The sequence below is a fragment of the Diabrotica virgifera genome, chromosome 7 (genome assembly GCF_917563875.1).
Source record: "Diabrotica virgifera virgifera chromosome 7, PGI_DIABVI_V3a".
Classification (NCBI taxonomy): Eukaryota; Metazoa; Arthropoda; class Insecta; order Coleoptera; family Chrysomelidae; genus Diabrotica; species Diabrotica virgifera.
In genome coordinates this window covers 87,306,618-87,334,450 of record NC_065449.1, presented here as the reverse complement: position 1 = coordinate 87,334,450, position 27,833 = coordinate 87,306,618, and the positions used below count along the sequence as shown (strand labels likewise).

General features: G+C 33.7%; 1 protein-coding gene across 1 annotated transcript; it reads left to right on the top strand.

Moving 5' to 3' along the window:
• Nucleotides 1–6,642: 6,642 nt before the first annotated feature.
• Nucleotides 6,643–27,460, top strand: LOC114329644 (uncharacterized). Its single transcript, XM_028278821.2, has 4 exons — nt 6,643–6,904; nt 18,704–18,861; nt 22,905–23,018; nt 27,299–27,460. Exons 1-4 carry the CDS (start codon nt 6,764–6,766, stop codon nt 27,408–27,410), a joined length of 525 nt encoding a protein of 174 aa, XP_028134622.1. The 5' UTR covers nt 6,643–6,763; the 3' UTR covers nt 27,411–27,460.
• The last annotated feature ends 373 nt before the right edge of the window (nt 27,461–27,833 follow it).

The following is a 27,833-nucleotide window of genomic DNA, read 5'->3' as shown; positions in this document are numbered from 1 at the left end:
TGGGATCCAGGCCTACAGGCATTTAGAACAAAACACCGAAATAAATCGATTTTTAAATACAGCACCTATCGACTTACAACTTTTTTGCTGTGTTCGTGATGATGTTAGGAAAAAAGTCTACAAAAAAGAATGTGTGTGTACTTTGTACGCACGTAAGAAGTTATACTTCTACTACATTTTATGTGATTTTTAAGGCAATACCAAAAATTTAAAAAAATAAAAGAATAAAACGCACACAAACACATTGAAAAATGCCACAAAGAAAAAATTATTTCTGAACGATAATAATTGTTGGCAAAAATTTTAAATATGCATTTTCTGAAAAAAAAAATTATACCATTAACAAATATACTTAAAATCATAAAATGCATAAAAAATAAAAAAATAAAAACTTGCATCGGGAATCGAGCCCGTGACTTTCGGGGCGCTTTGATTCGTAATCGAAGCCTAGACTCACTCGTCCAATTCCACATTATTTGTCATCTGGAAAAATAGGGTAACTGAACGTTTTACTGTTTGACAGTTGTTTTGAATATAATTAAATTATGTAGTTTAAATTTTGTGGAAGAAAATATTAAAATATAACAAAAGAGTAAGAAAACAATATATCAGATGAAGATTGGTAAAACTTTTGTTGGTAATCAAATTAAGTATGTAAATCAAAGCATTACATACCTACTAGATAAATAAATCTACGCCAAAAAATCATAATTTAAAAATAAAAATCGGACCTAATTTGGGATTTCTCTCTAAAATCTCCATTCTTGAGAAAATAAATGTACAGTAGAGCATCGATTATCCGAACGTCGATCAACCTAACGACCGCTTATTCGAACTATCGACTCCCGCGTCCCGCACTCGAATACCGAGCAAGCGTTAGTAATTGACGCTTAAAATATCTTCAATTTTCTTCAATATTGTATTCAAAAATAATTATGTTGTTGCAAAGACTGCACTTTTTTGTTTAGTTGCTACTTGTCATTATCAAGATATAAATAAATATGTAGGTATATAAATATGGCTTTTATTCACTTGTGGATAAATATGCATGACTATAAATATGTATCAATATATTGTAGTTCGATTATCCGAACAAATCGGTTTTCCGAACACCTATGTCCCCCAATTAGTTCGGATAATCGACGCTCTACTGTATTTCAACCTAATCCAAATGTATAATTACAATCTGATTATAATAAAAACTACTTACCAAATTAGAATGAGTTTTTCTTGTCCAAAATAGTCCAAAAGTCCAAAAATATAGGTATATGAAAACTATTTAAAAAGGCAGTATAACTATTAACTAACTTTTGTTTGTTGTTTCTTTTCACACAAATTTTAAAACGCAACAACTATAAATAATCAAACTACAGCTGTACCACAGCCGCCATATTGAATAATTTTTGACATGTCATTTGAACATCCAATCAGAACAAAGTTATAATGCGCATGCGCCGGGATCATAGGTTTTAACCTATAAAAATTCACACTCATATCGCCGGTAAAGAAGTATAACTTCAATAAGAAAAAAAATTTTTTGGAAATGCATAATAATTCCATTTATGCACGACCGGGCGGTAAAGTCCATATTATGTATACATTTGGCGGGCGTAAAATGCCACTTTAGCGCCCGTGCGCTTCTTTTTCGCCCGCCGAAAGGTAATCTTAGATGGCGGGTGTGGTTAGTGAAACACAAAGATTTTATTTATTGTATTTTATTTTAATAAAGGAATTATAACTTTAGCAATCAAACATAAGTTTCCTACATCTATAATTTTATATTCATAACACAATTTGAACAATTATTTATAGAAATGTTAGGATTTGCTACTTTGCGCTGTTGTAAGTTGCTATAAACTTCCAATAACTCTGCATGATTTGTGAAAGGTGCATGCCCAAAAGAATCACCATATAAATTTGGACTGCAATATGAGCAACTTGTAGATGGCATATCAGCATTAACAATTTTTTGGGCGATTTTCATTTTATTTGACACGGAATCTTCAATATATCCTTCAATTAAAACAGTCGTGCATAACAATTTGTATGTATTGCTGGCGTAAACAGCGTTTATGGACCTTACGTGCTAATAGCCCTCGCCTATCGGCTCGGGCTCTTACTTACACGTCGCGGTCCATAAACGCCTATTTTACGCCCTTGATACATAAATAACTATTACAGTGCATAGAATACATTCAAAAGTGCATAAACATGTAAAAAGCAGTATATTAAGGGCCAGATTTTGTTATTAATAGGTTTTTGGGGTCGCTGAACATGAATACCGACCCACCCGAGCACTTGGTGCCCCGGGTTACTACTAAGGCACGTAATCTGGAGTTTCGACGATTTTCGGCACTAAATTAATACAAACAGATACTCTGGGATTTTTGGAATTGCTGAACACGAATATGACGTCAGAACCAACCCGGAACATCGGAACACCTAGTGCCTAGGTTTACTGATATGCACGTAATATTCTGGAATTTCAAGAGTTTTCGGTTTTCGGAGGCCGATTCTGATGGCGGATTCCTGTTCAGAAATCCCAAAAATCGCCGAGTAACATATTTACATTAATTTAGTGTCGGAAAGCCTCGAAATTTCAGAAGATCACGTGCATATCAGTCACCCTGGGCATTCCGAGGGTCGGTTCTGATGTCATATTGGTATTCAGCACAAAACCTCCCGAGTAATCTATTTGCATCAATTTATTGCCGAAAACCCTCGAAATTCTAATAGATGACGTACCTCAGCAGTTACTCTAAGCACCAGGTGTTTCGGGGGTCGGTTCTGATGGCGTATGGGACTTAATATCCTTAATAACACCAAACATTACATGTATGTTCCTAGAATGTACACACAGGACATTGAAAACATTCCTGGAATGTCCTCAAAAGCACAAGAAAGTCCCCTGAATGTCTCAGAAAAGTCCTCTGTCAGCATTTTAAACATTCCCTGAATGTCTTATTGGAACATTCCATGAATGTCTAAGAATGTTCTTAGGACATTCACAGTATATTTTTTATAGACCGGTCTAGTTAGACTCAAAAATAGGAGTGAGGCTACAATAATTACCATCAAGCTGAACATTGGCAGGATTGTTCAAAATACCATCATAAATGAAATCTAAAAAGTCCTCATAAGTCCGACCCCTGATAAAAAATTTACGCGGGGTCAAAAGTCACCAAATATGGTTTTTAGCGATTTTCAGCGAAACGGTAAGTTTTATCGTAAAATTAGTTCTAACAAAAAATGTAGATTAGATAATTATCTATAAAAAATATCTTAATAGTTTTTTTCCTATGAGGCACTGTTTTTGAGATACAACGATTCAAAGAGTTGAAAGACTTCTAATCGTCATAATATATGTATTAGTACACCAGGTATATACATCACTGAAGCTGTAATACAAGTAAACATAATATTCTACGGTCAACTTAACTTATATTACACATAATAATATAAGATTATAAATATGATAATGTTTCTACTATACAGCTTGCGGTCTACCGAGGGATGCAATGTATAAGCTGTATTATATTACAGTGCCAACAAAAAAATCTTTACAAAGTGAATGTAACGCGAAAATAATAAGAATTATTTGAATTTTACGACTTAATCCCAACAAAAATACACATTTATAAGTATTAACTTATAAAAATTATTTTTATTTATGCGCCTTAGTTTAATTTGCAAATATGGGTTTTGTCGGAATAAACACGTTCGTCAGCTAATCTAATCACTCTACCTATTCTCTTCTCAGAAGGGTTTGAACATAATAATGAAAGACAACTTTCTAGGCAAAATGTTTATTGCTAAGTACTAATAAATACTTATGCAAATTACACCGTAATTTTCCTGGGTGGCGAAATCCTTCAGGTAGATGACACCCTCGAGGTATTAATTAGTCTTGAGTACTACTCCGGAGTGAAAATACGTGTTAAACCTATATTTTTTATCGTGTATTTCGTGTTATTTTCATTGTTATAACAAAAATGTCAGAATATTGTTTTATTTGCGTTAAAATTTTAACTGAAGGTGAAGTTGTTACCGTTGAACGTGGTATAAAAACATTAATCAATGCAAGTACTGAAAGAGCTGATGGATTTTTAGAATTTCTTAAACAGCAGAAATCTGTGACCATACATGTGGAGTGTCGTAAAAGTTATACTTGAAAGTGTTCTATTGCTGCAGCTATTAAAAGACAATATGAAAAACAAGAAGCCAGTACATCGACCAAAAGTCCTCCTCTTACTAGAGCGCGTGTAAGTAAACCAGCTTTTTGTTTTAAAAAACAATGCTTATTTTGCGGCCAGGAATGTAATGAAGAGCGTGAAAAAAACCCAGGATGAACAAGAAGAAGAAAAAGAAGAAGAAGAAGAAGAACTAGAAGATGAAGAAGATGAAGAAGAACAATGAGAAGAAGAACAAGGGAAGCAGAAGTATTAGAAAATTATGAACCAGTTTGATAAATTTCTCTTTTTTTAATTTATACCGCTTTATATAAAGTTTTATCATTTTTAACCCTTGCCAATATCAATTATTAAATAGCTTTAAATTAAACAGAATCATAACAGATCCGTGGAATAGGCCTACTGGGGAAACCACGTTAAAAAAACGCGCTAAGTACACTACCTCAAAGGTGGTGTGGAAACGTGTGCGCATATTATGACGATTACCACTTTTTGAATCGTTATATCTCAAAAACGGTGGCTCCCAGGAAAAAAAGTAATAAGGGATTTCTTATAGATAATTATCTAATCTACATTTTTTGTTAGAACTAATTTCACGATAAAACTTACCGTTTCGCTGAAAATCGCTAAAAACCATATTTGGTGACTTTTGACCCCGCGTAAAATTTTTAGTAGGGGTCGGATTTATGAGGACTTTTTAGATTTAATTTATGATGGTATTTTTAACAATCCTGCCAATTTTCAGCTTGATGGTAATTTTTGTAGCCTCGGATGCGTAAGTTGACCGAGTATTAGACATGCCCTGGATATAATCGCTGATGTGACATAATACCTCCAATTTGTTGTTTCATGAGTCCTGTAAGAGAGACTAAAAACTTTTTTTACAGTCACCTCCTGTTTTCATATGATATTTTTTGACATGTTTTGTAGTAAATTTATTTACTACAAAACATGTCAAAATTTACATGTGAAAACAGGAGATGACCTTAAAAATGGTTTTTCGTCTCCTACAAAATTTATGGAAAAGCAGATAGGAGGTATTGTCACATCACCGACGATATACCAGAAGTATTTGTGGCCATACCAAATAATATATCCTTGATAAATATAAACATTTTTATTGCACAAAATCTTGTCATATATTTTTTTACACAATCATCACTACGATAATGATTCATTGTATTGAATTGTACATTACAATTACAATCTGGTCATAACTGACCAATGAGCAATTTTAATTTAACCTAAATTACTACTGTTCCTTAAATGAAGAGCTTACCCCATAGCGTCTCTTACCTAATCTAACAAGATCCTGCACTATTCTAACGTACACAGGCACACAAGCACTATGCTCTGCTTTTTACTATCACCTATTACTCGAAACTAGTTCAAAAGGCTTTGTCCTCTTCAATCTTCTAGTTTGCCCAGTAGTGTCGAGGAGCTGGATTTCCTCAATATTCTCGTACTTATGAAGTTGTTGCTCATGACTTCCTGCCATCTTCTTGATGATTATATCCAGGTTCCATTCCATATTTGTTTATAAAATAATAACTTATTATGCATCGATAATGTGGAGTTTCTTCCAACTAGCCAGTCCACTTTTTATATCTTTCTTTTGCCTTTCATAGCCACAAGGCTATATGTTTCCTTCCTGGTTTTTTTTTGTATACCACTTTCAGCTGATTCTAAAAAAAATTAAAATGAATTTCTATTCTTTACAATTTAATAATATGCATAAATAATTCGTTTCATAAAGAATAAAGAAAATTGAAAACGGATTTTATAATACTTACATAATTGTTTAAACAAAAGAGTTCCAGCCATAGCAAACTAACAGACAGAACAGCAAAAAAACCACTAATTTCCATTTTCTAAATTTTTAGGTTATTATCATGAAATGTGATGACCACGCCACGCCACTACACCCTACATAGATACACGCGCGCCAAATTTGAAAATTAACGCAAATTGAATAGTAAATGGCCTCTCTTAAAATATAGGACATTGGTAGTATGTTCATAGAATGTCTTGTGATAACATTCTACCAATAATTTAATCAGATGTTCCCCGAATGTTCCTTGAATGTCCAGGACATTCAAATATTAATAGAACTTTGATAGTACATTCCTGGAATGTTTTGTGTTGTTAGGGATACTGATTTTAACATGTTTATGCACTTCTGGATGCATTTTATGCACTGTAAATACAACTAAGCATTTTCACCAATTTTTCTATTGTACAATCTTCTTACAATTCCTTCTAGAAATACAAATATGTAATATCCTGGGTAGGTAAAACATAGCGAAGAAGAAATCATTATGTGTGTGTGACGCCACTGTCTATTGAAAACTTAAAAAATGCTTATGTACATACAAAATGTATGTATGAGCTACTGTTATATTTATTCACGAGGATAAAGTTTACACTTCCAATTTTATGTAACTCCTAAAGAAAACTAAGAATGGTTATCGTAACTGTATTCAATTTTTTATATTTACCAAACCAATTTAATTGATAACATTTTTAAATTTTATATTTTTCTCCATCTTTATACTGGTAAAAGCTATACTACAATGTTTGGACATAAATTAAGTTTTTATGGATTTCTAACAATTACCGTTTTATGTGCTATTGTAACTAAGTCAGCGTCTACTGAAATACCCAAAAGTAGGGTTAGAAGAAGGGTGGTCTTTACGAAAAGCAGTAAATATTTTGTAAGTACTTTAAACCGAATTTCTATTTTACGAGAATTTGGCCATTATTATTACATTTTATACAAATTGTGTACAATCTCTTTTCGGGGGTAATTATACCCCCGGGAGGTAAGTGCATCAAAATTGTCGATAATTTTGCTTGAAAGCGTATTGCCTAAAAACTACTATAGTTAAAGCAATAGAGCACTGAACCTCCGAAAGAAAAAAAGAACGACAAGACGGATCTTAATAATTCTTTTTGCATTCGATTCGTGAATGCGCCAGGAAACTTTGTGAACTGGAGCCATGATATAATATTGAAAAACTGCATACCAAAAATGTATTCTTAAAGTGCATCTCAAACAGACAATAAAAAAATTCAGAACTCGTCAATTATCGGCGGAAATGAATTCAATTTTGGGGTCTTTGAGTCGCTGAAAACGAATATGACGTCGTAAGTGATCTCCGGAGTACCTGGTGCCAAGGGTACCTACTGTTTACCTCGTCATTAGAATTCATTAAAAAATTAGTCAAAAACATTACTCGGAGAGTTTTATCATAAACGACGAATATGACATCGGAAGTGATCTACGGAGTACCTGGTACCCAGGGTACCTACTGTATACCTCGTCTTGTTAAGTTTTCGGCAAAAAATTTATTAAAAACTAGTCAAAAATCATTACTCGGGGGTTTTTGGGGTCGCTAACGACGAATATGACATCGGAACTGATCTCAGGAATACCTGGTGCCGAGGGTACCTACTGTTTACCTCGTCTTCGGGAGTTTTCGGCAAATTCATTAAAAATTAGTCAAAAATCATTACTCAAGTGGTTTTTGGAGTCGCTGACGACGAATATGACATCGGAAGTGATTTACGGGGTACCTGGTGCCCACGATACCTACTGTTTATTTTTAATGATTTTTGACTAATTATTTAATGAATTTGCCGAAAAATTCGCAAAACGAGGTAAACAGTAGGTACTCTGGGCATCAGGTACTCCGGAGATCACTTCCGATATCATATTCGTCGTCAGCGACCCAAAAACCCCCGAGTAATGATTTTTGACTAATTTTTTAATGCATTTGCCGAAACTTCAGAAGACGAGGTACCCTGGGCACTAGATATCCCGGAATACACTTCCGATGTAATATTCGTCGTTAGGTACCCCAAAAACCCCCCAAGTAATGATTTTTGACTAATTTTTTAATAAATTTTTTGCCGAAAACTCCACAAGACGGGGTAAACAGTAGGTAGCCTGGGCACCAGGTACTCCATAGATCACTTCCGATGTCATATTCGTCGTTATTGACCCTAAAAATCCCCCGAGTAATGATTTTTGACTAATTTTTTACTGAATTTTAATAACGAGGTAAACAGTATGTAACCTGGGCACCAGGTACTCCAAAGATCACTTACGACGTCATATTCGTTTTCAGCGACCCCAAAAACTCCAGAGTAACAAAATTGAATTTATTTCCGTCGACAATTGACTAGTTCTGAATTTTTTTTATTGTCTGTTTGAGATGCACTTTAAGAATGCATTTTTTATGCAGTTTTTCAATATTATATTATGGCTCAGGGTTACAAAGTTTCCTGCAAATCGAATGCAAAAAGAATTATTAGGATCCGTCTTATCGTTTTTTTTTTCGGAGGTAAGGCCGATTTTAGTGCTTTATTTTGCTTCGCCTATTAGAGTTTTTAGGCAATACAATTTACTAAAGACAGTAGTTTTTAAAAGACAATACCTTTGAAAACTTAATTATCCGATTATTTTGATGCACGAGTATAATTTAGGGAGAAAATTACATGAAGAAAGTAAAACTATCAAAGGTAATACCACGAGTCCTCTAAATTTTATCGATAAATTTTTTTGTTTTCACGAAAACTTCTTTATTTGGTAAAATTACGAAAACAAACCGAATGATAAAATCACGAGTCCGAAGGACGAGTGATTTTATCCATTTCGGTATGTTTGAGTGATTTTACCCTAAATAAAGAAGTTTAAGTATGAAAACGAAAAAATTTATCAACCAAAATTTAGAGGACGAGTGGTATTTGAAAAGATTATTTTGTGAACCAATATATATTATTAGTAAATACGTGCATCTGTGAAATATTTTTAAGACAACTAGGATCAATGTCTTAAGTAGGTTATAGATAAATTATTTTATGATTTAAAAATGAACCAATTTATTTACTGTATTGTTAATACATAAAAAACTGTTTAAAACACAATTTTTATAACTAATATGAGATTTTCCAATGTCGTTCGTAACGTAATATGTGAAATTTAGGGTACCTTAAGTTTTATCAGGGAAGAGACTGTTTTATCAAGGAAGAGGCTGTTTTATCAGTATTACACTCAATGATTGGCTAGAACGACGCGTGGTGATTGGCTGAAAAAGCAAAACGTCAGAATTTGACAGGTGAAAAAAATAATCAAATGAAGAAATAATAATTTTCTAAACAATTTATTTAACAATACAACAAAACCCATTCTTAAAAAAACTAATAATTATTAAAGACACAGTTATAATAATTGTTTACATTATTTCCCTATTCCTTTGGATATGGATTTAAATTTTTGGTACAACTAGGTTGGGGCTCCGTTGTATTGGTTCTCATTTGTTGAATGATCATCTCATGGTGTTCCTGGTCCATCTGCAGGTAGGAAGATATAGATTTTGTGTTGGAATGCCCGGTTATTTTTATGAGTTGCTGTTCCTCAACTCCTTCCTTTGCCAGTTTTGAAACAGCTGTCGCACGGAAAGAATGATTGGTAATTTCCATTTTTTTTTTATTATTTAAACCAGTTTTTTCCGCCTGGATGAAGGTCCATAATGGATTGGACAATGATTGTCCAATGATATTTCTGCCAATTGCCATATTTTTGAACCATTTTGCTGTCTTTCAAGAAGGATTTTCTGTTAGAAATAGTCTTGAGTTTTGTATTTGGTCCCTATTTTGCATACAATTTTTAAACAGCCTTATAGGACAAATGATTATGTCCATTTTGGTGGAAATTAACCATTTGGACGTTGCGAAAGGCTTGTCTCCACCCTGTGTTGTTTCCGTGAAAATGGGATTATACTCTATGCGTCCGGTTTCTTTTCCACTGCTGTCGCTGTCGATCTCAGTTTTTAAGTAGATTACTTGACAACGAGCTCCTTCACCACCCATCCATGCCAATTCATAACATAAAACAAAACAGTTTTTTTTGTAGACCATCGGGTGTATCTTCATTGCAACTGTCAATAAGTTTTTTAAATTCGTCATATTTTAAAAAAACTGAATTTTCCTTTCTTTTTTCTGGATTGGATTGAAGTTCCCTGCGTTTTGCGCTCTTGGCGTCTCAATTCAATTTAAACTCAATAACATTGAATAGATTAAACTTGATACGGTAGCCGTTATAATACTTATCTTGTAACATTTTTGCTGTGACATTTCACATGGTTTTTATTGTGAACTCCTTATAATCTTCCCCGTTTTGCCGCTTCATGTTAAATGCCCAATCTTGAAGTATGTGTATGTCCGCAAGCTTACCAATTTGGGTCTCTTCGTTAAAAGTGTAGTTTCTCTCAACACAAAACTGGGTAAATTGACGCCAAACGTACTTCTTGTTATTGATTGTATTTTTTGGCTCAGTTTTATTAATAACTTCTTTTAGACGAAGCAACGAAGCACTAAAAAGCCCAAAACCTAGGAATTTTGTGCAGTAAGATGAATCGTCATGCAACTTTTTGCATTCAATTCGAGAGAGTGTCAGGCAATTTTGTGAACTAAACTGAACTCCGGCAAAAAATTTTGTGCATGAGAAAATGCATTTTCAAAGTGTATCTCGAAGCGATGGAAAATGAAAAATTTAGAACTCAGGAAATATTGACGGAAATGAGTTCAATTTTTATATTTGGGAGTTTTGGAGGTCAGTGAATACAAATTTCATGATGGTGATGGTCTCCGAGGTACCTGGTGCCCAGGGTGGAGCTCGTCGTCTGGGACGATCGAATAATTCGCGGGACGATCGAATAAGTCGCGAAATGAAGATTGGATCGAAAAACTGAAAAATACTCGTTTAATATTTTTCAAAAATCTATCGAAGGACACTAAAGACGACCCCCACTCCATCCCCTAAAATGGGGTGGGGTGGGGGTAACTTTAAAATATTAAACGGAAACGCCCATTTGTTATTACAGATTTGGATTGCTTACGTAAAAATAAGCAACTTTTATTCGAGAAATTATTTCGAATTGTGGATAGATGCCACTATAATCGGAAAAGACCATTTATCGTGATACCTTAGGTAAATTATAGAAACGGTCTAATATCTCGAGAAATACACTTCCAAATAAAAGACCAAAAAATACAGATTTAATGTTTTTCACGATTAAACACGACTCTCCACTCCACCCCCTGGAGATGGGGTGGGGGTTAACTTTAAAATCTTAAATGGGAATCCCCATTTTTTATTGCAGGTTTCGATTTCTCATGAAAAATAAGTAATATTTATTTGAAACATTTTTTAGAATTGTTAATAGGTGGAGCTAATAAATAGTGTTTTTCCGATTATAGCCCTCTATCCATAATTAGAAAAAATGTCACGAACAAAAGTTACTTATTTTTACGTAAGGAATCCAAATCTGCAATAAAAATGGGGGCTCCTATTTAAGATTTTAAAGTTACACTCCGCCCCACCTCCAGGGGGTGGAGTGGAGGGTCGTGTTTTATGTTATTCGATAGGTTCTTAAAAAACATAAAAGACGTATTTTTTGGTCTTTATTTGGAAGTGTATTTCTCGAGATATTAGACCGTTTCTATGTATAAATTACCTTTGGTATCACGAAAAAATCGTTTTTTCCGATTATAGCGCCATCTATCCAGAATTCTAAAAAATGTCTCGAATAAGAGTTGCTTACTATTACGTAAGCAATCCAAATCTGCAATAACAAATGGGGTTTCTATTTAAGATTTTAATGTTACCCCCACCCCACCTCCAGGGGGTTTAGTGTCATTTGATAGATTTTTGAAAAATATTGAACACGTATTTTTCAATTTTTCGATCCATCATTTCGCGAATTATTCGATCGTCCCGCGAATTATTCGGTCTTCCCAGGCGACGAGTTCCACCCTGGGCACCAGGTACCTCGCAGACCATCGCCGTCATGAAATTCGTGTTCAGTGACCTCCAAAAGCCCCAAGCATAAAAATTGAACTCATTTCCTTCAATATTTCCTGAGTCCTAAATTGTTTATTTTCCATCTCTTCGAGTTGCACTTTAAAGATGCTTTTTCTCATGCACAAAAATTTTTGCTGGAGATCAATTTAGTTCCAAAAATTGTCTGACACTCTCACGAATCGAATGCAAAAAGTTGCATGACGATTCATCTTACTGCACAAAAGTCCTACGTTTAATGCTTCGTTGCCTCGTCTATTAATTGACTCTACAGATTCAGTGTCAAAACGAGACATTTTTATACATGTTTACATGTTTTTATACATGTTTTTTATTACATGTTTGCAAATATGTGAAATGTCACACTGACATATTAAATAAACAATGCTGTTGTTAGTATGTGGTTGTCAAATTCAACGCTCTATAACTAGACTCGCTCTGATACCATTCGTACGAAGTAACGAAGTAATCAGAGTAATCAAAGTAACGATTTGCCTCTCTGTATAGTAATCGTTACTTTCGGTATTCGTAAGTAACGAGTACTTTGTAACTTTTTCAACATCACTAGTGCGCAGGAGAATCCGAGGTAGTCGATTTCGCGCCGTTTACAAGAACTCGGCCTTTCATAGACCACAACTTGGTCGAATTTTGTGTCATAGCTTGGGCTTGTACTCGTACAGAATCCAACTTATCCAGGAGCTTAAGGTAAACCACGTGTATTCACTAAATTAGCTCTGGAGCAATGGGAAAGTGATTCTTATTCTCATTGAAAAATGAAAATTCAGTTACTCATTTCCTTGACGAATGATTATGAGTACGTCAGCAAAAAGAATTGTCAGAATTGAGACAATACCAATTCAGACGAGATCCAATAGAGTCCAATGCATCTCAAAAAGGTCACTTTTTTGTGTGGATTTTGGGCTGTGGCGTCATTTGTACATATTTATTTAAAAACGTCGTTGGTCAGGACATCACTGTCAATTGTGAGCACTATAGGTCGATCATTACTAACTTTTTTTGACTTGAATTGGATGAGGTGGACACCAAAAATATGTGATTTATACAGGATAGCGTTCTGTGCCACACATGATGCCATATTGGACATTCTGCACGAGCGATTTGAGGTTAAGGTCATTTCACGGGGAGATGTGAACTAGTCACCGAGATCGTAAGATTTTAATAAGTCTCAGGTCTAGGCGAATAAGCTCCAAAACATAGCAGCCCCAAAGCCAACGTGTCATCGGTCATCTTCACGTACTTAGTGATGGTCTATCAAATATTTTAATATCCAGATCTTTGTGTATATCACTGTTTTTGATCCACCCAGAAGCATTTTTAATGTTTCAGTGTACTTCATCCTGTAGTTGTTGTATTCAATGAACAATATTTTTCGCTGCACAATCTCTACAGTTGTTTACTGTACCATAACTTCAAACACGGCTTGAGGTTTTGTTTGCATACCCCATACTTTTACGGGTAGATAATTTTGCATTGAAATAGCTAGTATATCTCCTTGTATTGACTTCCAAGTTTTTGTATATTCTTTTTCACATTTTGCTTTTAAGTCAACGATTGGGATGAAATGACTCCTTTTATTATTATAATTTAGTTCTCCAGAATAGTAAACCAAGAATAGTAAAACCAGGAAACCAGTGAAACCAGGAAAAGAATAGTAAACCAAGCCATGGGCCCAAAAGGCCCATGGCTTGGTTTACTATTCTTTTTCCTTCTTTTCTTTTTGCTTCTTTATTTTTTAAACTGTAGATTTTAAGTTCTCCTATGTTTTTTCAACATCGTTCTTTCAACTGGTTTTCGGTCTTCCTTTTTTATTATTTCCTCCTATTCCTTTCGTTAATATTCTTTTGGATAGTTTAGTCTTTGGCATCATTTGGATTATCGGTTGTCCATACATCCTCTGTAGTTCTTTATTTGGCTTTTTTATCTACATTCCATTCCATAGCTTTTCTCCAAATATTTTTGTGAGGCCTTTTCTTTCCCACGCTTATAGCATAACTTGTTCGGACGTCTTCATCGTCCATGTCAATGGCATATAATGCTAAGTATGGTTCTTATCACTGTCTTAAATATTCTTATCTAGCCCTTCTAATGTTTTTATTTGTTAATAACTATTGGATTTCTTCCTTCATATTTGGTTTCCTGGTGAATGTCGCTCCTAGGTATTGAAGTCTTTCTACTTCTTTGAATTTATATACTTGATATCCTTCTGTGATTATTGTCAGGAATCGTCTTTATAGGTATTTTCGTTCTGCCCTTTCTATATATTTGGTCTTGCCTTCGTTTATGTATACCTATACCTACATTTTTTCTCGCTTTCGCTTCTAGTATTTTTAGTACTTATTTTTAATTCTTGCTCATACATATTTCGATATACAATTTCTATTCTGTTAATTCCAGCTTCTTTGACAACAATTTCAAGAAGCATACTGAACAACAGTAATGACAGTTGGTCCTCTTCTCACATCCCCTCACAAACTTATCTGTTTATTTTCCATTTCTAGACTAAAATAGTCCCTACTTTTGTAAGTGTCACTTTTATCATTCTTACTTATTTTGCACTAATTTCCATTTCACGTAATGCCCTGTATTTTTGTAAACAGCACACAAGTTAAACATGTTAATACCCCACGAAAAGACTTAGTCAATGGTTATATCCAATAGCCCATATATTATGTAAACTAGTGATTCACGAACACAATAGAACAAGTCATGCGTTTCAACTACCTCGGAATAGTATCGTATGATAGATATTCTGCAGAGTGAAGAAACAAGTCAACAAGACAGTCAGAATATCGGAAAACTTGAGGGATATCATGCAGAAACAAATATATGAACGTAGAGAGCAAAATCCAGATATATAAAGCGTATGTAAGGTCAGTACAAACATAGTCGGTGGAAACAAGAGCTAAATCATCGCTTACGGAAATATTGATGAGAACTACAGAAACGACAGTATTAAGAATCATAAGAAGAATTATGTCTCTCAAAGATATAATAAGGACTGACGATACGTTAATAGAAAATGGAGCCCAGGATGTAGTGAGATGGACACTAGCACGACTCCGCAAAAGGAGATATTATGTCGACAGAATGGACCCAGGAAGAATCGCTAAATGGGTAAAAACACATAATCCCAATAAAAAAGGACTACTGAGAAGACTCTCGAAAAAGTAGTATGATATAAACATCACAAGAGCTGGGATGATATAATAAACAGGATCCTCTCCTACAATAACAAAAATAAGAAGATAAAGATATTATATTTATTTCTTATTGTCTTATTTTTATTTTTCTTGGCTATATTTGTACTGGAACTTTTTTTCAATCTGTACTGGAACCAAAAAGCAAAGGGTAAAATCGAAAATATCGAAACGGAAACCATAGAAATCAAAAGAGGTGTTAGACAGGGTTGCATGTTGTCTGCATTGTTATTCAATCTTTACAGAGAAGATATTTTTAAGGAAGCAATATCAGAGGAAGAACAGGGTACAGTCTAGAAGCACTGCAACGACTAGTTAATAGATTACATCAAGTCAGTATAAAATATGGACTACAAATGACGTTAATAAAACCAAGCTCATGATTATTTCTAAGCAACACACAGCAGGAAGACTAGATATCGAAGGAAAACAAGTAGAAAGAGTGAATAACTACAAATATCTGGGAACCTGGGTAACAGAAAACAACGACGAAAATAGAGAAATAAGGACACGCATCGAAATTGCAAGAAAAGTATTTATAAAAATAAAAAAAAAGTTTGTTAATCGAGATCTACCTCTGAAGCTGAGAATAAGAGCCTTAAAATACTACGTGTTCTCGACTTCGTTGCATGGAATGGAAAGCTGTACATTAAAAGTAGACAACATTAAAGAAGTTGGAAGAAGCATTTGAGATGTAGTGCTATAGAAGGATTTTGAAAATACCATGGATCCAACGAGTTACGAATGCAGAAGTGTTAAGAAGGCTACAAAAGGATTGCGAGGTGATAAAGAACATCAAAACAAGAAAGCTGGAATATTTGGGCCACATTAGTAGAGGTGCGAAATATGAAATATTAAGGCTCATAATGCAGGACAGAATTAACGGGAAAAGATCCATATGTAGAAGAAGAATTTCCTGGCTGAGAAACTTAAGAGAGTGGTATAGTTGCAGCTCAGTAAATCTTTTCAGAGCAGCCGCCAATAAGGTACGGATAGCTGTTATGATGGCCAACCTCTGACAGGAGAAGGAATTACAAGAAAAAGAAGTGGCTATATTTCTCAGAGCAAACTTTTCTCTTAATTGATAATCACACACGTTACCTATTCTTGTTACAATTTTTCTCTTATTCAATCTTTAATTATATTTCGAATTATGTGTCCGATCTTTAGATATTATTTATGTTAAAATTATATTGTTCAATATGGATATGCACTTGAATTTGTTGGAAGGTGTAATAATTAACATTCGATCTATCTAATCAGCCCTAAACATACATCCTTGGATATAGGCCTCCTCTTCCTTCTTCCATGCCTCTCTATCTGATGCAATTTGCATTCATTTTGACCCGGCGCGGCGTGTTTCTTCAGATCATCTGACCATCGCATTTGTGGCCTTCTACTTTTTCGTTTGTGGTTCCACGGTCTCCAATGTAAAATCGCCTTTTTCATCTTTCATCTTTCTGCCTTCGTGTCTCGCGAACTTCCATTTAAGCTTTGCTACTTGAGACATTTTTCACTTTTCTTTTGTTACGGATCCATTCGTTTCTTTTCCTGTGTGATAGTTTATAGTAGGGGAGGAAAGTATGCTAAATTTTCAGTTACTCGAGTGTTATAGGGACCTATTGGGTTGTGAAGAGTAGGTCCTAAAACTAAAAAAAGTTAAATTTTCCATTTTAGTGGGGACATTCGATTTTTGAAGTTATACTTCTTTAGGCGCGATGAGAGCCTAAGAGAGAGAGGGAGAGAAAAACCTTGTTCCCCGGCGCAGACGCATTATACCTTTGCTCTAATTGGGTGTTCAAATGACAGGACAATAAATTGTTCAATATGGAGGTTATGATAAACAAATATTGTATATTAGTTTTTATTGTTGTGAGGACACGGACAAAAGCAAGTTTATAATTGTAGTAACTTTTTAAATAGTTTTTAAAAGCAACAGGTACGTACTTAATTGTAAATGTTTCAGTATTGTTTAGTAAATGTATTATTTATTATAATTTTTGTGTCTTTGGATTTGTCTTAATCATGTCAAATTTGTCAGTATGTATGAGAAATCTTGTAACCTGTAGCTCAGTGGTAGAGCGTGTGACCGGAGATCAAGAGGTCCCGGGTTCAAATCCCGGACGATTCCATATTCTTTTATTTATATTTTTGGTATCGTTATAATAAAATTTTTTTAAAAGTGGTAGGTAAAGAAAGTTAGTTTAATATTTAAATAAAATACAAATAACCTGTTAAATATATTAATTTCGTTGAAATCATCATAATAATAGAAGTATAACTTCTTACGTGCGTACAAAGTACACACACACACATTGTTTTTTTTTATTTTTTTATACATTTTATGATTGTGAATATATTTGTTATATAATTATTTTCAGAAAATGCGTATTTATTTAAAATTTTTGTCAACAATTATTGTTCAGAAATCATTTCTTTGGTGAATTTTTCAATATGTTTGTGTGTGTTTTATTCTTTTATTTTTTGAATTTTTGATATTGTTTTAATAAAAATGTTTGGAAAGTAGTAAGTATTAAAATTAGTTTAATATTTAAATAAAATATAAATAAACTGCTTAAAGTACATATATTAATTTCGTTGGAATCATATAATAGAAGTATAACTTCTTACGTGCGTACAAAGTACACACACATTTTTTTTTTAATTTAATTGTCCATTTCCAACAATCGTTTTTTCGATTATATCGCCATCTATCCATTACTCAAAAAAGTCTCGAATAAAAGTTACTTATTTTTACGTAAGAAGTCCAAATCTGCAATAAAAAATGGGGTTCCTATTTAAGATTTTAAAGTAACCCCCCACCCAACCTCCGTGGGTGATCGCGTTTGGTGTCATTCGATAGATTTTAAAAAAATATTGAAAATGCATTTTTCAGTTTTTTGATCTAATGTTTATTTTGCGAAATATCGTGGGGTTCCTCTTTAAAATTTGAAAGTTACCCTCCGCCCCTCTCCGTAAAAGACAATGTTTGGTCAAGGAGATCATTCGATAGATTTTTGAAAAATATTGAATACGTATTTCCCAATTTTTCGAACTGACATTCATATCGCGAAATAATCGTTTTTTTTTTGTGAAACTTTGTGACTAATCCATTTTCTTTTCCTGATTAAATCGTCAAATTTTCTAAAAATATACTATTCTGCATGTACTTAGCTTACCTTATCTTAATCTGACGATTTCGAGTTTTTCTAAGGATAGATTTTTTCGGACCCCCCTTAACGAACTCCCCTGTATTAATAGTCCATATATGGTAGGGGTACTTTTACAGGGTACAAGGTTTATTCCCGTGTGATTTTCTGACGCGCTCGAGTAACTGCAAAAATATTCGCTTGGGCTCTCCTACCATTAGTAATTTAGATTAGAAACTGCAACTTTTTCATGTGCAGTATAAAAACATTTTTTATTTTCAGTTTCGTTTTAATGGAAAATTGAACACCCTATCCTACAATCAAGTGGTTGCCTTCGGTTACACAGTGAGAGTAAATTATGATTTACCCCATGACGTAAAAAGTAGGTTTCAATTTTTTAAAAGGGATATTCATGAAGATCTTACAAATATACCAGATCAGTAAGTGTTTATAATATTCAAGCTTAGCATAGTTTATGTATATTATAAAATAAAATATTAATGTTGTAATTTTATCTTCTTTTTTTTTACAATCGGCTTCATTCTTGAATAATTAGACAGTTTACTGCCCGATGTAATGATTACGATTACATTGTTGATGGTACCATTTATAATGTGGTATAGTGACATGTTTGAAGAGATTTGGCTTTTCTTTTTAAAAAATATCTAAAACTAAAGGACCCTGTATATTATTTAATGGAAACAAATCGTTCCTTTCCATACTATTTCCAAATCAAAACCCCTTTGTTTCCCTCATTTATAGTAGGGACGCCACCTAATGTATGTAGTTATACGCCACCCACAGATATACAGGTTGTCCCGAAAAGATTGATCATAAATTATACCACAGATTATGGGGTCAAGAATAGGTTGATTGAACCTCACATACCTACATATATACAATAGTGCACACATAAAAGTTACAGCTCTTTGAAGTTACAAAATAAAAATCGATTTTTTTCATATATCGAAAATTCTTTTTGAATGAGATTTTTCGAGATTTTTTATTGAAAATGGACATGAGGCATTCTTTTGGCAGCAACATCTTAAAAAAATTAAAGTAAAATTTGTGCACCCCATAAAAATTTTATGGGGGTTTTGTTCCCTTAAAGCCGCCCAAACTTTTGTGTAAGTTCCAATTAAATTAATATTGTGTTACCATTAGTTAAACACAATGTTTTTAAAACTTTTTTGCCTCTTAGTACTTTTTCGATAAGCCAGTGTTTATCGAGATATTTTGAATATTTGACGAATCCACCACATACTTGTATATTATGGTTAAAAGTACAATTATAGAGACCTGTTAATAATCTGAAAATTTATTTTTCTACGAGAGTGCAAAAATGTCTACTTTCGCGCACGCATATTAGTTTAGAAAGTTTTACTTTTCCGCACGCGTGTTACTTTTCCGCACGCGTTTTACTTTTCCGCACGCGTTTTACTTTTCCGCACGCGTGTTAATTTAGATATGTTAATATGGCCTTAAAGTAATTATAATGCATGCAATAAACTAATATTTAGATATTATTTACTAATTTATTTAAAATATATCTTATTATGTTCATGTTTTAATGAAATTAAAGCGATAATTCAATGAAATAAAATAATTTTGACATAATATTCGAAAGTCAAATCAGTAGACAATAACAGTGGTTTTGAATCGTCGTCATGGAAACCATGATCGTCGTCATGCTAACCAATTATGCTGAAACTTTGGTTTTGACAACCTTGTCAAAGAACTAATTTGTGTATGTATTTTCATATTAATTAAATTCATTGATTAAAATTTGGTCATTTTTTAAAGACTCGTATAAAAAATATTGTTCCTAACGCTTGCAGAATGTATCTTTTCCGCACTCGACTGCTTGCCGAACTCCCGCTTCGCGTCGTTCGGCAAACTGCAGTCGCGTGCGGAAAAGTATGACTTTCTGCACTTGTTAGGAAAATAACTATTAAAATTTACATTTTTAGGTATATTTTGAAAAAGAAGCCACATCTTGATAAAAGGTGACTTATCAAAAAAAGACTAAGAGACAAAAAAGTGTGTTTAACTAATGGTACCACAATAATAGTTTAATTGGAACGTACATAAACATTTGGGGGGTTTAAAGGAGCAAAACCCACAGAAAATTTTTATAATTAATTATTTTCTATGGGAAATAAGCCACAATTTTACTAAAAAATGAATTTATTAACGTTTCGAAGCCCAAATCGGGTTTCGTTGTCAAAATACAAAATACTATTCGAAACGTTAATAAATTCATTTTTTAGTAAAATTGTGGCTTATTTCCCATAGAAAATAATTAATTATAAAAATGCCACAAGGAAATAGCTTCAGAACAACATTAAGAAAATTTTTATGTAATTATATTAAAAAAGAAGCCGCATCTCGATAAAAACTGGCTTATCGAAAAAATACTAACAAACAAAAAAGTTTTAGAAACGTTGTGTTTAACTAACGGTACCACGATAATGCATTAATTGGAACGTAGACAAAAGTTTGGGGGGTTTAAGGGAACAAAACCCCCATAAAATTTTTATGGGGTGGACAAATTTTACTACAATTTTGTTTTAAGATGTATCTGACATAGGAATGATGTTCCGTTTTCACATGTCCGTTTTCAATAAAAAATCTCTAATAATTTTTGATATATTGAAAAAAATCGATTTTCATTTTGTAACTTCAAAGGGCTGTAACTTTTTTTATGAGCACATTTGTACTAAGGTAAGTTAGGTTCAATCGAACTTTTTTTGACCCTAGAATGTGCGGTATAATTTATGACCAATCTTTTCGGGACACCCTGTATAATACTCCATTTAATAATATAAGGCAAAGTAGACGGAAGAAGAGGGCCAGGTAAAAGAAGAACGTCATGGGAGAATGGTGTAACAGATACTCTGCATTCCTTTTCCGAGCTGCCGTCAACAAAATTACTATAGCCAATTTGATAGCCAACGCTCGATAATCGAGCACAGAACATGAAGAAGAAGAAGTAAGGACATACGGGAACCACCAATATTTCATATATCCACCAATAAATCGAAGGCTTACAACCAAAAGGCACTAAGTCAGAATGTTAACTTTTGAGATAAATAGATTTAAAAGTTTGAATACCAGTGATAATTCATACAGACATAATAAGTTATTTGAAATATTAAATACTTGTAGAGTATTCTAAAAGTATTTCAAATAGCTTATTATGTCTGTATGAATTATCATTAGTATTTTTACCCGTTTTTTATCAGTTCTTGTTTTTATTTGATTCAGAGTGGACCACCATCTCCAGATAGCTATTTCTGCGTCTAGGCATCTTCAGTGGAGCTATGCAGTCACAACTCTAAACCAAATATCAGCACCCTGCCTATTTAAGGGAAAATTTTTTGCTCAATTAGAAATCCAATGAAATCAATTAATTTGTGGTCATCTGATTGAATACAACCAATAAAACCAACATTATACTGAAAACAGATCCCGTGGGCTGTTTTCACTCAATAATGTAGCTATGGATACCTACATTTCGTTTCATTTCGATTTTGACATTTCAAATATTCAATATTTCAAAATGTCACGATTTGGTTGTAATACTGATGAGAATATTAATGAAATTATCGAATCAAATATATCAAAGAATACTGTTTACAGTAAAAAATTTTCTATCCGAATAACCCTCGAACATTGATAAATGCTCAAAAAATTTTTAACAACTTTCTCAAGCTTGTTGCTTACAGGCAACAGACCTCCGCCTACGGCGTCGGTCTATTTCCAAGCAACAAGCTTTCGAAATCTGTTATAAAATTTTTTCGAACAATTATCAATGTCCTTGGGTTATTACTACTGAAAACATCCCGATGCAATGATTCTACCTTTGAGACGCAAAAACAGCGACATCTCTCGTAATACGAGGAAGACGAAAAGCCCTAGATACAAAGTTTACTACATAAACAATTAAAATAATTGAAATAAAAATAATAAACAATATTTTAAATCCAAAATTCTGACTTAGTGCCTTTTGGTTGTGAGCCCACGAAATATTCCTTTATTGTTGATTCGTGACTTATATGCTCTATATTTTCTTCTTCTTCTCATCTACTTTTCAGGCGATAGATTAAGGTACTGGTCCTTCCTTTATCAACTTTTTACGTTTTTTTATCATTTATCACTAACTTTATTTCCCTTAGTGATTTTCTTCTTCTTTATACTGTATCGCATATTATGTTCATTTTTTCACACGTGGTGATACCCATTTTGTTATTTTTGTGTTACATTTTTGACTTTTGATTCTTGGTTTTGTTTTTCAAATGTCTCCATTTTTATTTTATTTTGATTTATTCTTCCGATACCTTTGTTAATTTTTTACATCTCCACCTACATAACATATTCTGCAATTATAATATAAAATTGTCATCTAAAATGTTGGAAACAATTATTTTGTATTAAACTGCTATATCTATGTGAGATATTTCATAACATTATATTATTTTAGGTTTGCTGTTCAGGGATTTTCATGTGTAATGAAACATATTTGCCAAACATTTTCAAATTTTGAATTTACAGAAACTTGTGGGTTTTTCTGCGATCTAGGAAAAATTATACTGAGGTAAGTAAATATACTATCCATCTATTTATCTAATTAGCTAACCATACATCTGTCGTCATAGGCCTCGTATCTATTTTTCTGCCTTCCTAACAATTTGAACTAATACTGCTTTAGCTGATTGTTTAAAAAGCTTGGAGAAACAAGATAGTCTGAAGCAGCAAAAAGATTGAGGTGTAAATATTTTTGTTCGTACGTTCTTTGCACATTAAAGATAATTTAGAAATAGTAGCTGATCATCGCATCATTGCCTGGTGAAGCTTTTGAACTTAAGAATAAAATAATCTTTTTCTTCTTCTTCTCTATAACCCTACAATCCAAGGTTTATCGTCGGTGACTTAACCACCTGACTCCACTTACAACAGTCCCTTACTAGTTCGTTTTTGTGTTCAATATTCAGAGCGCGTAAATCTGCTTTAATATTATCTCTTCACCGCATCCTTGGTCTTCCTAGTCTTTCCCTCCGACTTCCCTCTCATACTAGTTTACCGTGATGCTGATCTTTTTTCTTGACATGACCAGCCCATCTTAATCTTCCTGCCTTTATTATTTTTAGTATATCTTGCTTGTTATAGAATTCTTATAATTCTCGGTTAGTTCTCACTTTGTAGTTCAAAGTGATAGTTTTGAACATCATAAAGTGTTCCTTGCAGACAGTATCTCTAGTCTCTCTTAACCAATTCCAGTCCTCACCTCCAAGAAGTGTGATTTTGATCAAACGGGTGAAACCTAGTAAATCTAAGTACTAGAGATTACTAGAGTACACGTAACCAATTTCAGTGCAAGGTAAGGCCTCTTATCTTAGTGGACGACCTCTGCTCCGTAGTCCTTCTTATCTTGACCTTCACTCAAAACACATTTCCGTTTTGTCTCTCAGTTTTTAGAGAAACTGACGACGTGACCTTCTTAATTGCATTTTAGCGACAGGATTTTTTCGACAACCCCCGTTTATTTTATTCTACAACATATTTTTTCGTTTAGAACTCGGTCTGTAAAGTTATGCTCACGACGAGGCGCCGACCCTCGCTCCCTGGTATACCTCGTACTGCTCGTACCATATTATCGATCGCCAGATGCATTATTTTAAATGCGAACGTTCTCCAAAATGAAGAGTAGGATACTAAGCTCTAGGCTAAGATACGATGCGATGGTCTCCGTAGTGAACGCACCCGGGGTTTGCTCACTACGGAGACCAAAGGATGGTATCCTAGCCTAGAGCATGGTATCGTACTCTTCATATTCGTGAATTCTCGCATTTAAAATAATGTATTTATTTTACCTGGCGATCGAAACTATATTATCGATCGCTATGTAAAATAAATGCATTATTTTGAATGCCAGAGTTCACGAATATGAAGAGTAGGACACTATGCTCTAGGCTAGGATACCATCCTTTGGTCTCCGTAGTGAACACACGCTAAGGGTTTGCTTACTACGGAGACCAAAGGATGGTATCCTAGCCTAGAGCATGGTATCGTACTCTTCATATTTGTACATTCTCGCATTTAAAATAATGTATTTATTTTACCTGGCGATCGAAACTATATTATCGATCGCTATGTAAAATAAATGCATTATTTTGAATGCCAGAATTCACGAATATGAAGAGTAGGATACTATGCTCTAGGCTAGGATACCATCCTTTGGTATCCGTAGTGAGCACACGCTTAAGGTACGTTCATAACGGAGACCATCGGATGGTATCCTCGCCTAGAGCAGAGTATCCTTCTCTTCATTTTCGTGAATCCTCGCATTTAACATAATGCATTTTATTTTACCTGGCGATCGATACTATGGTACGAGCGATACTAGGGAGCGAGGGTCGGCGCCTCGTTGTGAGCGCCGACTTAGATAGACACCCATCATCTGGCGCTTCATGGCCCTTTGAGTCAAGCGAATCTTGTTTATTACCTTTTTTGCGAGTGTCAATGTTTCCACTCCATAAGTAAGTATAGGTAAGACGCACTGGTCAAAGATTTTTTTCAGTTATATTGGTAGGTGCGATTTAAATACTTTCAAAATGTTAATACATACTATGCGACATGGGACCTCACATATCTGGTTATTTCTGCTCAACCGAATTTCATGTTCTAAGTATTTATACGACACAGTTTGCTCAATATCCTTTCCATAGGTAGCAATATTACGATTTAGTACCAGATTACTCATTATTTGCGTCTTGCTCATGTTAATTTTTAGTCCGACCTACAAGAAAGCGTGATATAATTTTTTCAACATTATTATTGCTTCATGCACGTGATCAGCTATAATGACAATGTGATCCGCGAAACTCAAATGACTAAGCTTCTCTCCATTTAGGTTGATACCATACTTGTTCAGACCTGCCTTAGCAATCTAGCTACACGAAATTAACCCATCTACACATTCAGACTCTGAGCCATCGCATTTCAATCCAATGCAATAACATTAAACAGCGACACGCAGTCACCCGTCCATCGTCACTACCGCTCACTGCGGTAACGGTTCCGGTAGAACTCCACCTAAATACCAAGGCGCTCATCTCGGCAAAGTACCGGCTTAACCCGCCGCATCTCTGCCATTGAGCTATTCTTAATTCAACACGTCAAGAATAACTGATTTTATAGTTCTCCTCCTCGTCTTAAATACGCTCCCCGTACCATTCCTCCCTTGGTCTCGCCTAGTCGGGTATGTAGAGGGGATGCGCCAACATGGATATTCCTTCGATCATCTACGGTCGACCAGCCGATCGCCAGCTGTGGGCATCATATCATTAGACATGTTGTATTATATTAGTGTAGCGATGGTCTTTTCAGCATTTTGTCAATGCTTTTAACATTTTCTGCTGGAGTATAAAATCGAATGCTTTCTCCTAGTCCACTAATATCAATACCAATGGTTTGTTGACCTCTGCAGACTTCTGTGTTAGGTTCTTCATCACTAGTAAGTGGTCGTTATTGTGCTGTATCCCGATCTAAATTCAACTCGTTCTTCGTTTGATAAAAGTCTAACTTATCCTTCAGTGTTTTTTTGATAATTTTCATGATACGTTTATATACAGTATGGTGCAAATGAAAGGAATACATTATTTACTGTCGTTATATGATTTGTTAAAAAACCGTCGAATTTAAGGAAAAATCCCGAAACAGGTCGATTTTTATTTGTGAATTATGATATTTTGGTATATGTGGCATACTAGTGATGTCATCCATCTGGGCGTGATGACGTAATCGATGATTTTTTTAATGATAATAGGGGTCGTGTAATAGCTCATTTGAAAGATTATTCAATTCTATATTCAGTAATATAAATATTTATATAATTATTTAAACAGGGTGTCCAAAAAATTTTTTTAATTAAATTATTTGACAAAAAAAGAAGAATGTATGTATTTTATTTAATTAAAAATACAGTTTACTGCTGTTACAAATCAGAAAAAATGTTTATTTAACAAATAAACATTGCTTTTTGCATAAATTAAATTTTCAAACTTCCAAGAGGCAGGTGACTGGCGGGAGCTGGCTTGAACATTGACGTTAATCGAAAAGCAATTAAATAAATTACATACATTCTTCTTTTTTCTTTGTCAAATAATTAAATTTCAAAAAAACTTTTGGACAACCTGTATAAATAATTATGTAAATAAATGTTGCTTTTAGGAATGAAAAACTTCATATTTCAATTGCCAGATGACGCTAGTCACCTACCCTATTTGTTTCAGCTGCAATGTGTGGTAAAAGCTCTCGGTGCTGGTCAATTAGGATATGGAGAACAAGCCTGCGCTCTCTCCGATGAGATTCCAATAAGAATCGAAAATCGCGATTCAGAGAGCTGGATTGCACTCCGTATTCTAATTGAAAAGTAATATTGTTTTGCCTTCGCATTGCAACTGAATAAAAATGGTAAACATTTTTAAATTATGTAAATGTTTATATTACTAAATAGAGAATTAAATAACCTTTTAAATGAGCTAGCACACGATCCATATTCTCATTAAAAAAATCATCGATTACGTCATAACGCCCAGATGGATGACGTCACTAATAGTATTACATATATGCCAAAATATCATAAATTTAAAAATAAAAATCGACCTATTTCGTAATTTTTCTTTAAAGTCGCCGGTTTACGAAATAACGTATTTATTCCTTTCATTTGCACCATACTGTATGTGTTTATAAATATTAATCACTTTTAAAAGTTAATAAATATCATTACAAATATTTCTATTCGTTTCCCACATCTTTATTAGAATTTTGTTTTTAGGATATTAATAACAACCTAACTGTTTATTTTATTTTTAGAGAAAATGGGACTGAAGCTACATTTATTAAGAACTTTTTCAGTAAATGTTCTCATTATGAAGAATTATGTCAACATTACGAACCAGCTACTACGACAATAGGATATGACTAGGATATATTTATTATGTTTGGTTTGAAAAATAAAATATTATATATTTTTTATTTAATTTATTATTAATAGTCTAATGCTAATGTCTAATTATTTAGTCCATCGTCACAAATTTGGCCTCTAAAAATTATACGAACAAGCTGAAAACAAAAAATGTAACTTAGATCATTTGAAACAAAAATGTTTATTAGCACGTTTGTGCAGAATGAAGCATTCTTTCAGAAATGACGTTTGAAGCAACCAGCGATTTTGAATGCCAGTTACCCGCGCGAAATCAATTCAAATATAATTTGTAGAAACTCAACATTAAAAATTCGATCACTTACTCGATATTTGAAATACACAAAAAAAAAACGCTGAACTTAAACTTTAACACCACAAATGGTCTCACGTCACGGTAAATGTACGGGAAATTCAATTGTCGAA

What these genes read in the sequence shown, in the direction of transcription:
- LOC114329644 (XM_028278821.2), top strand. Translation starts at nt 6,764, where the DNA reads ATGTTTGGACATAAATTAAGTTTTTATGGATTTCTAACAATTACCGTT. An exon ending in CTTACAAATATACCAGATCA is followed by an intron (nt 18,862 to 22,904) that starts GTAAGTGTTTAT and finishes ATATTATTTTAG; the next exon opens with GTTTGCTGTTCAGGGATTTT. An exon ending in CTAGGAAAAATTATACTGAG is followed by an intron (nt 23,019 to 27,298) that starts GTAAGTAAATAT and finishes TTTTATTTTTAG; the next exon opens with AGAAAATGGGACTGAAGCTA.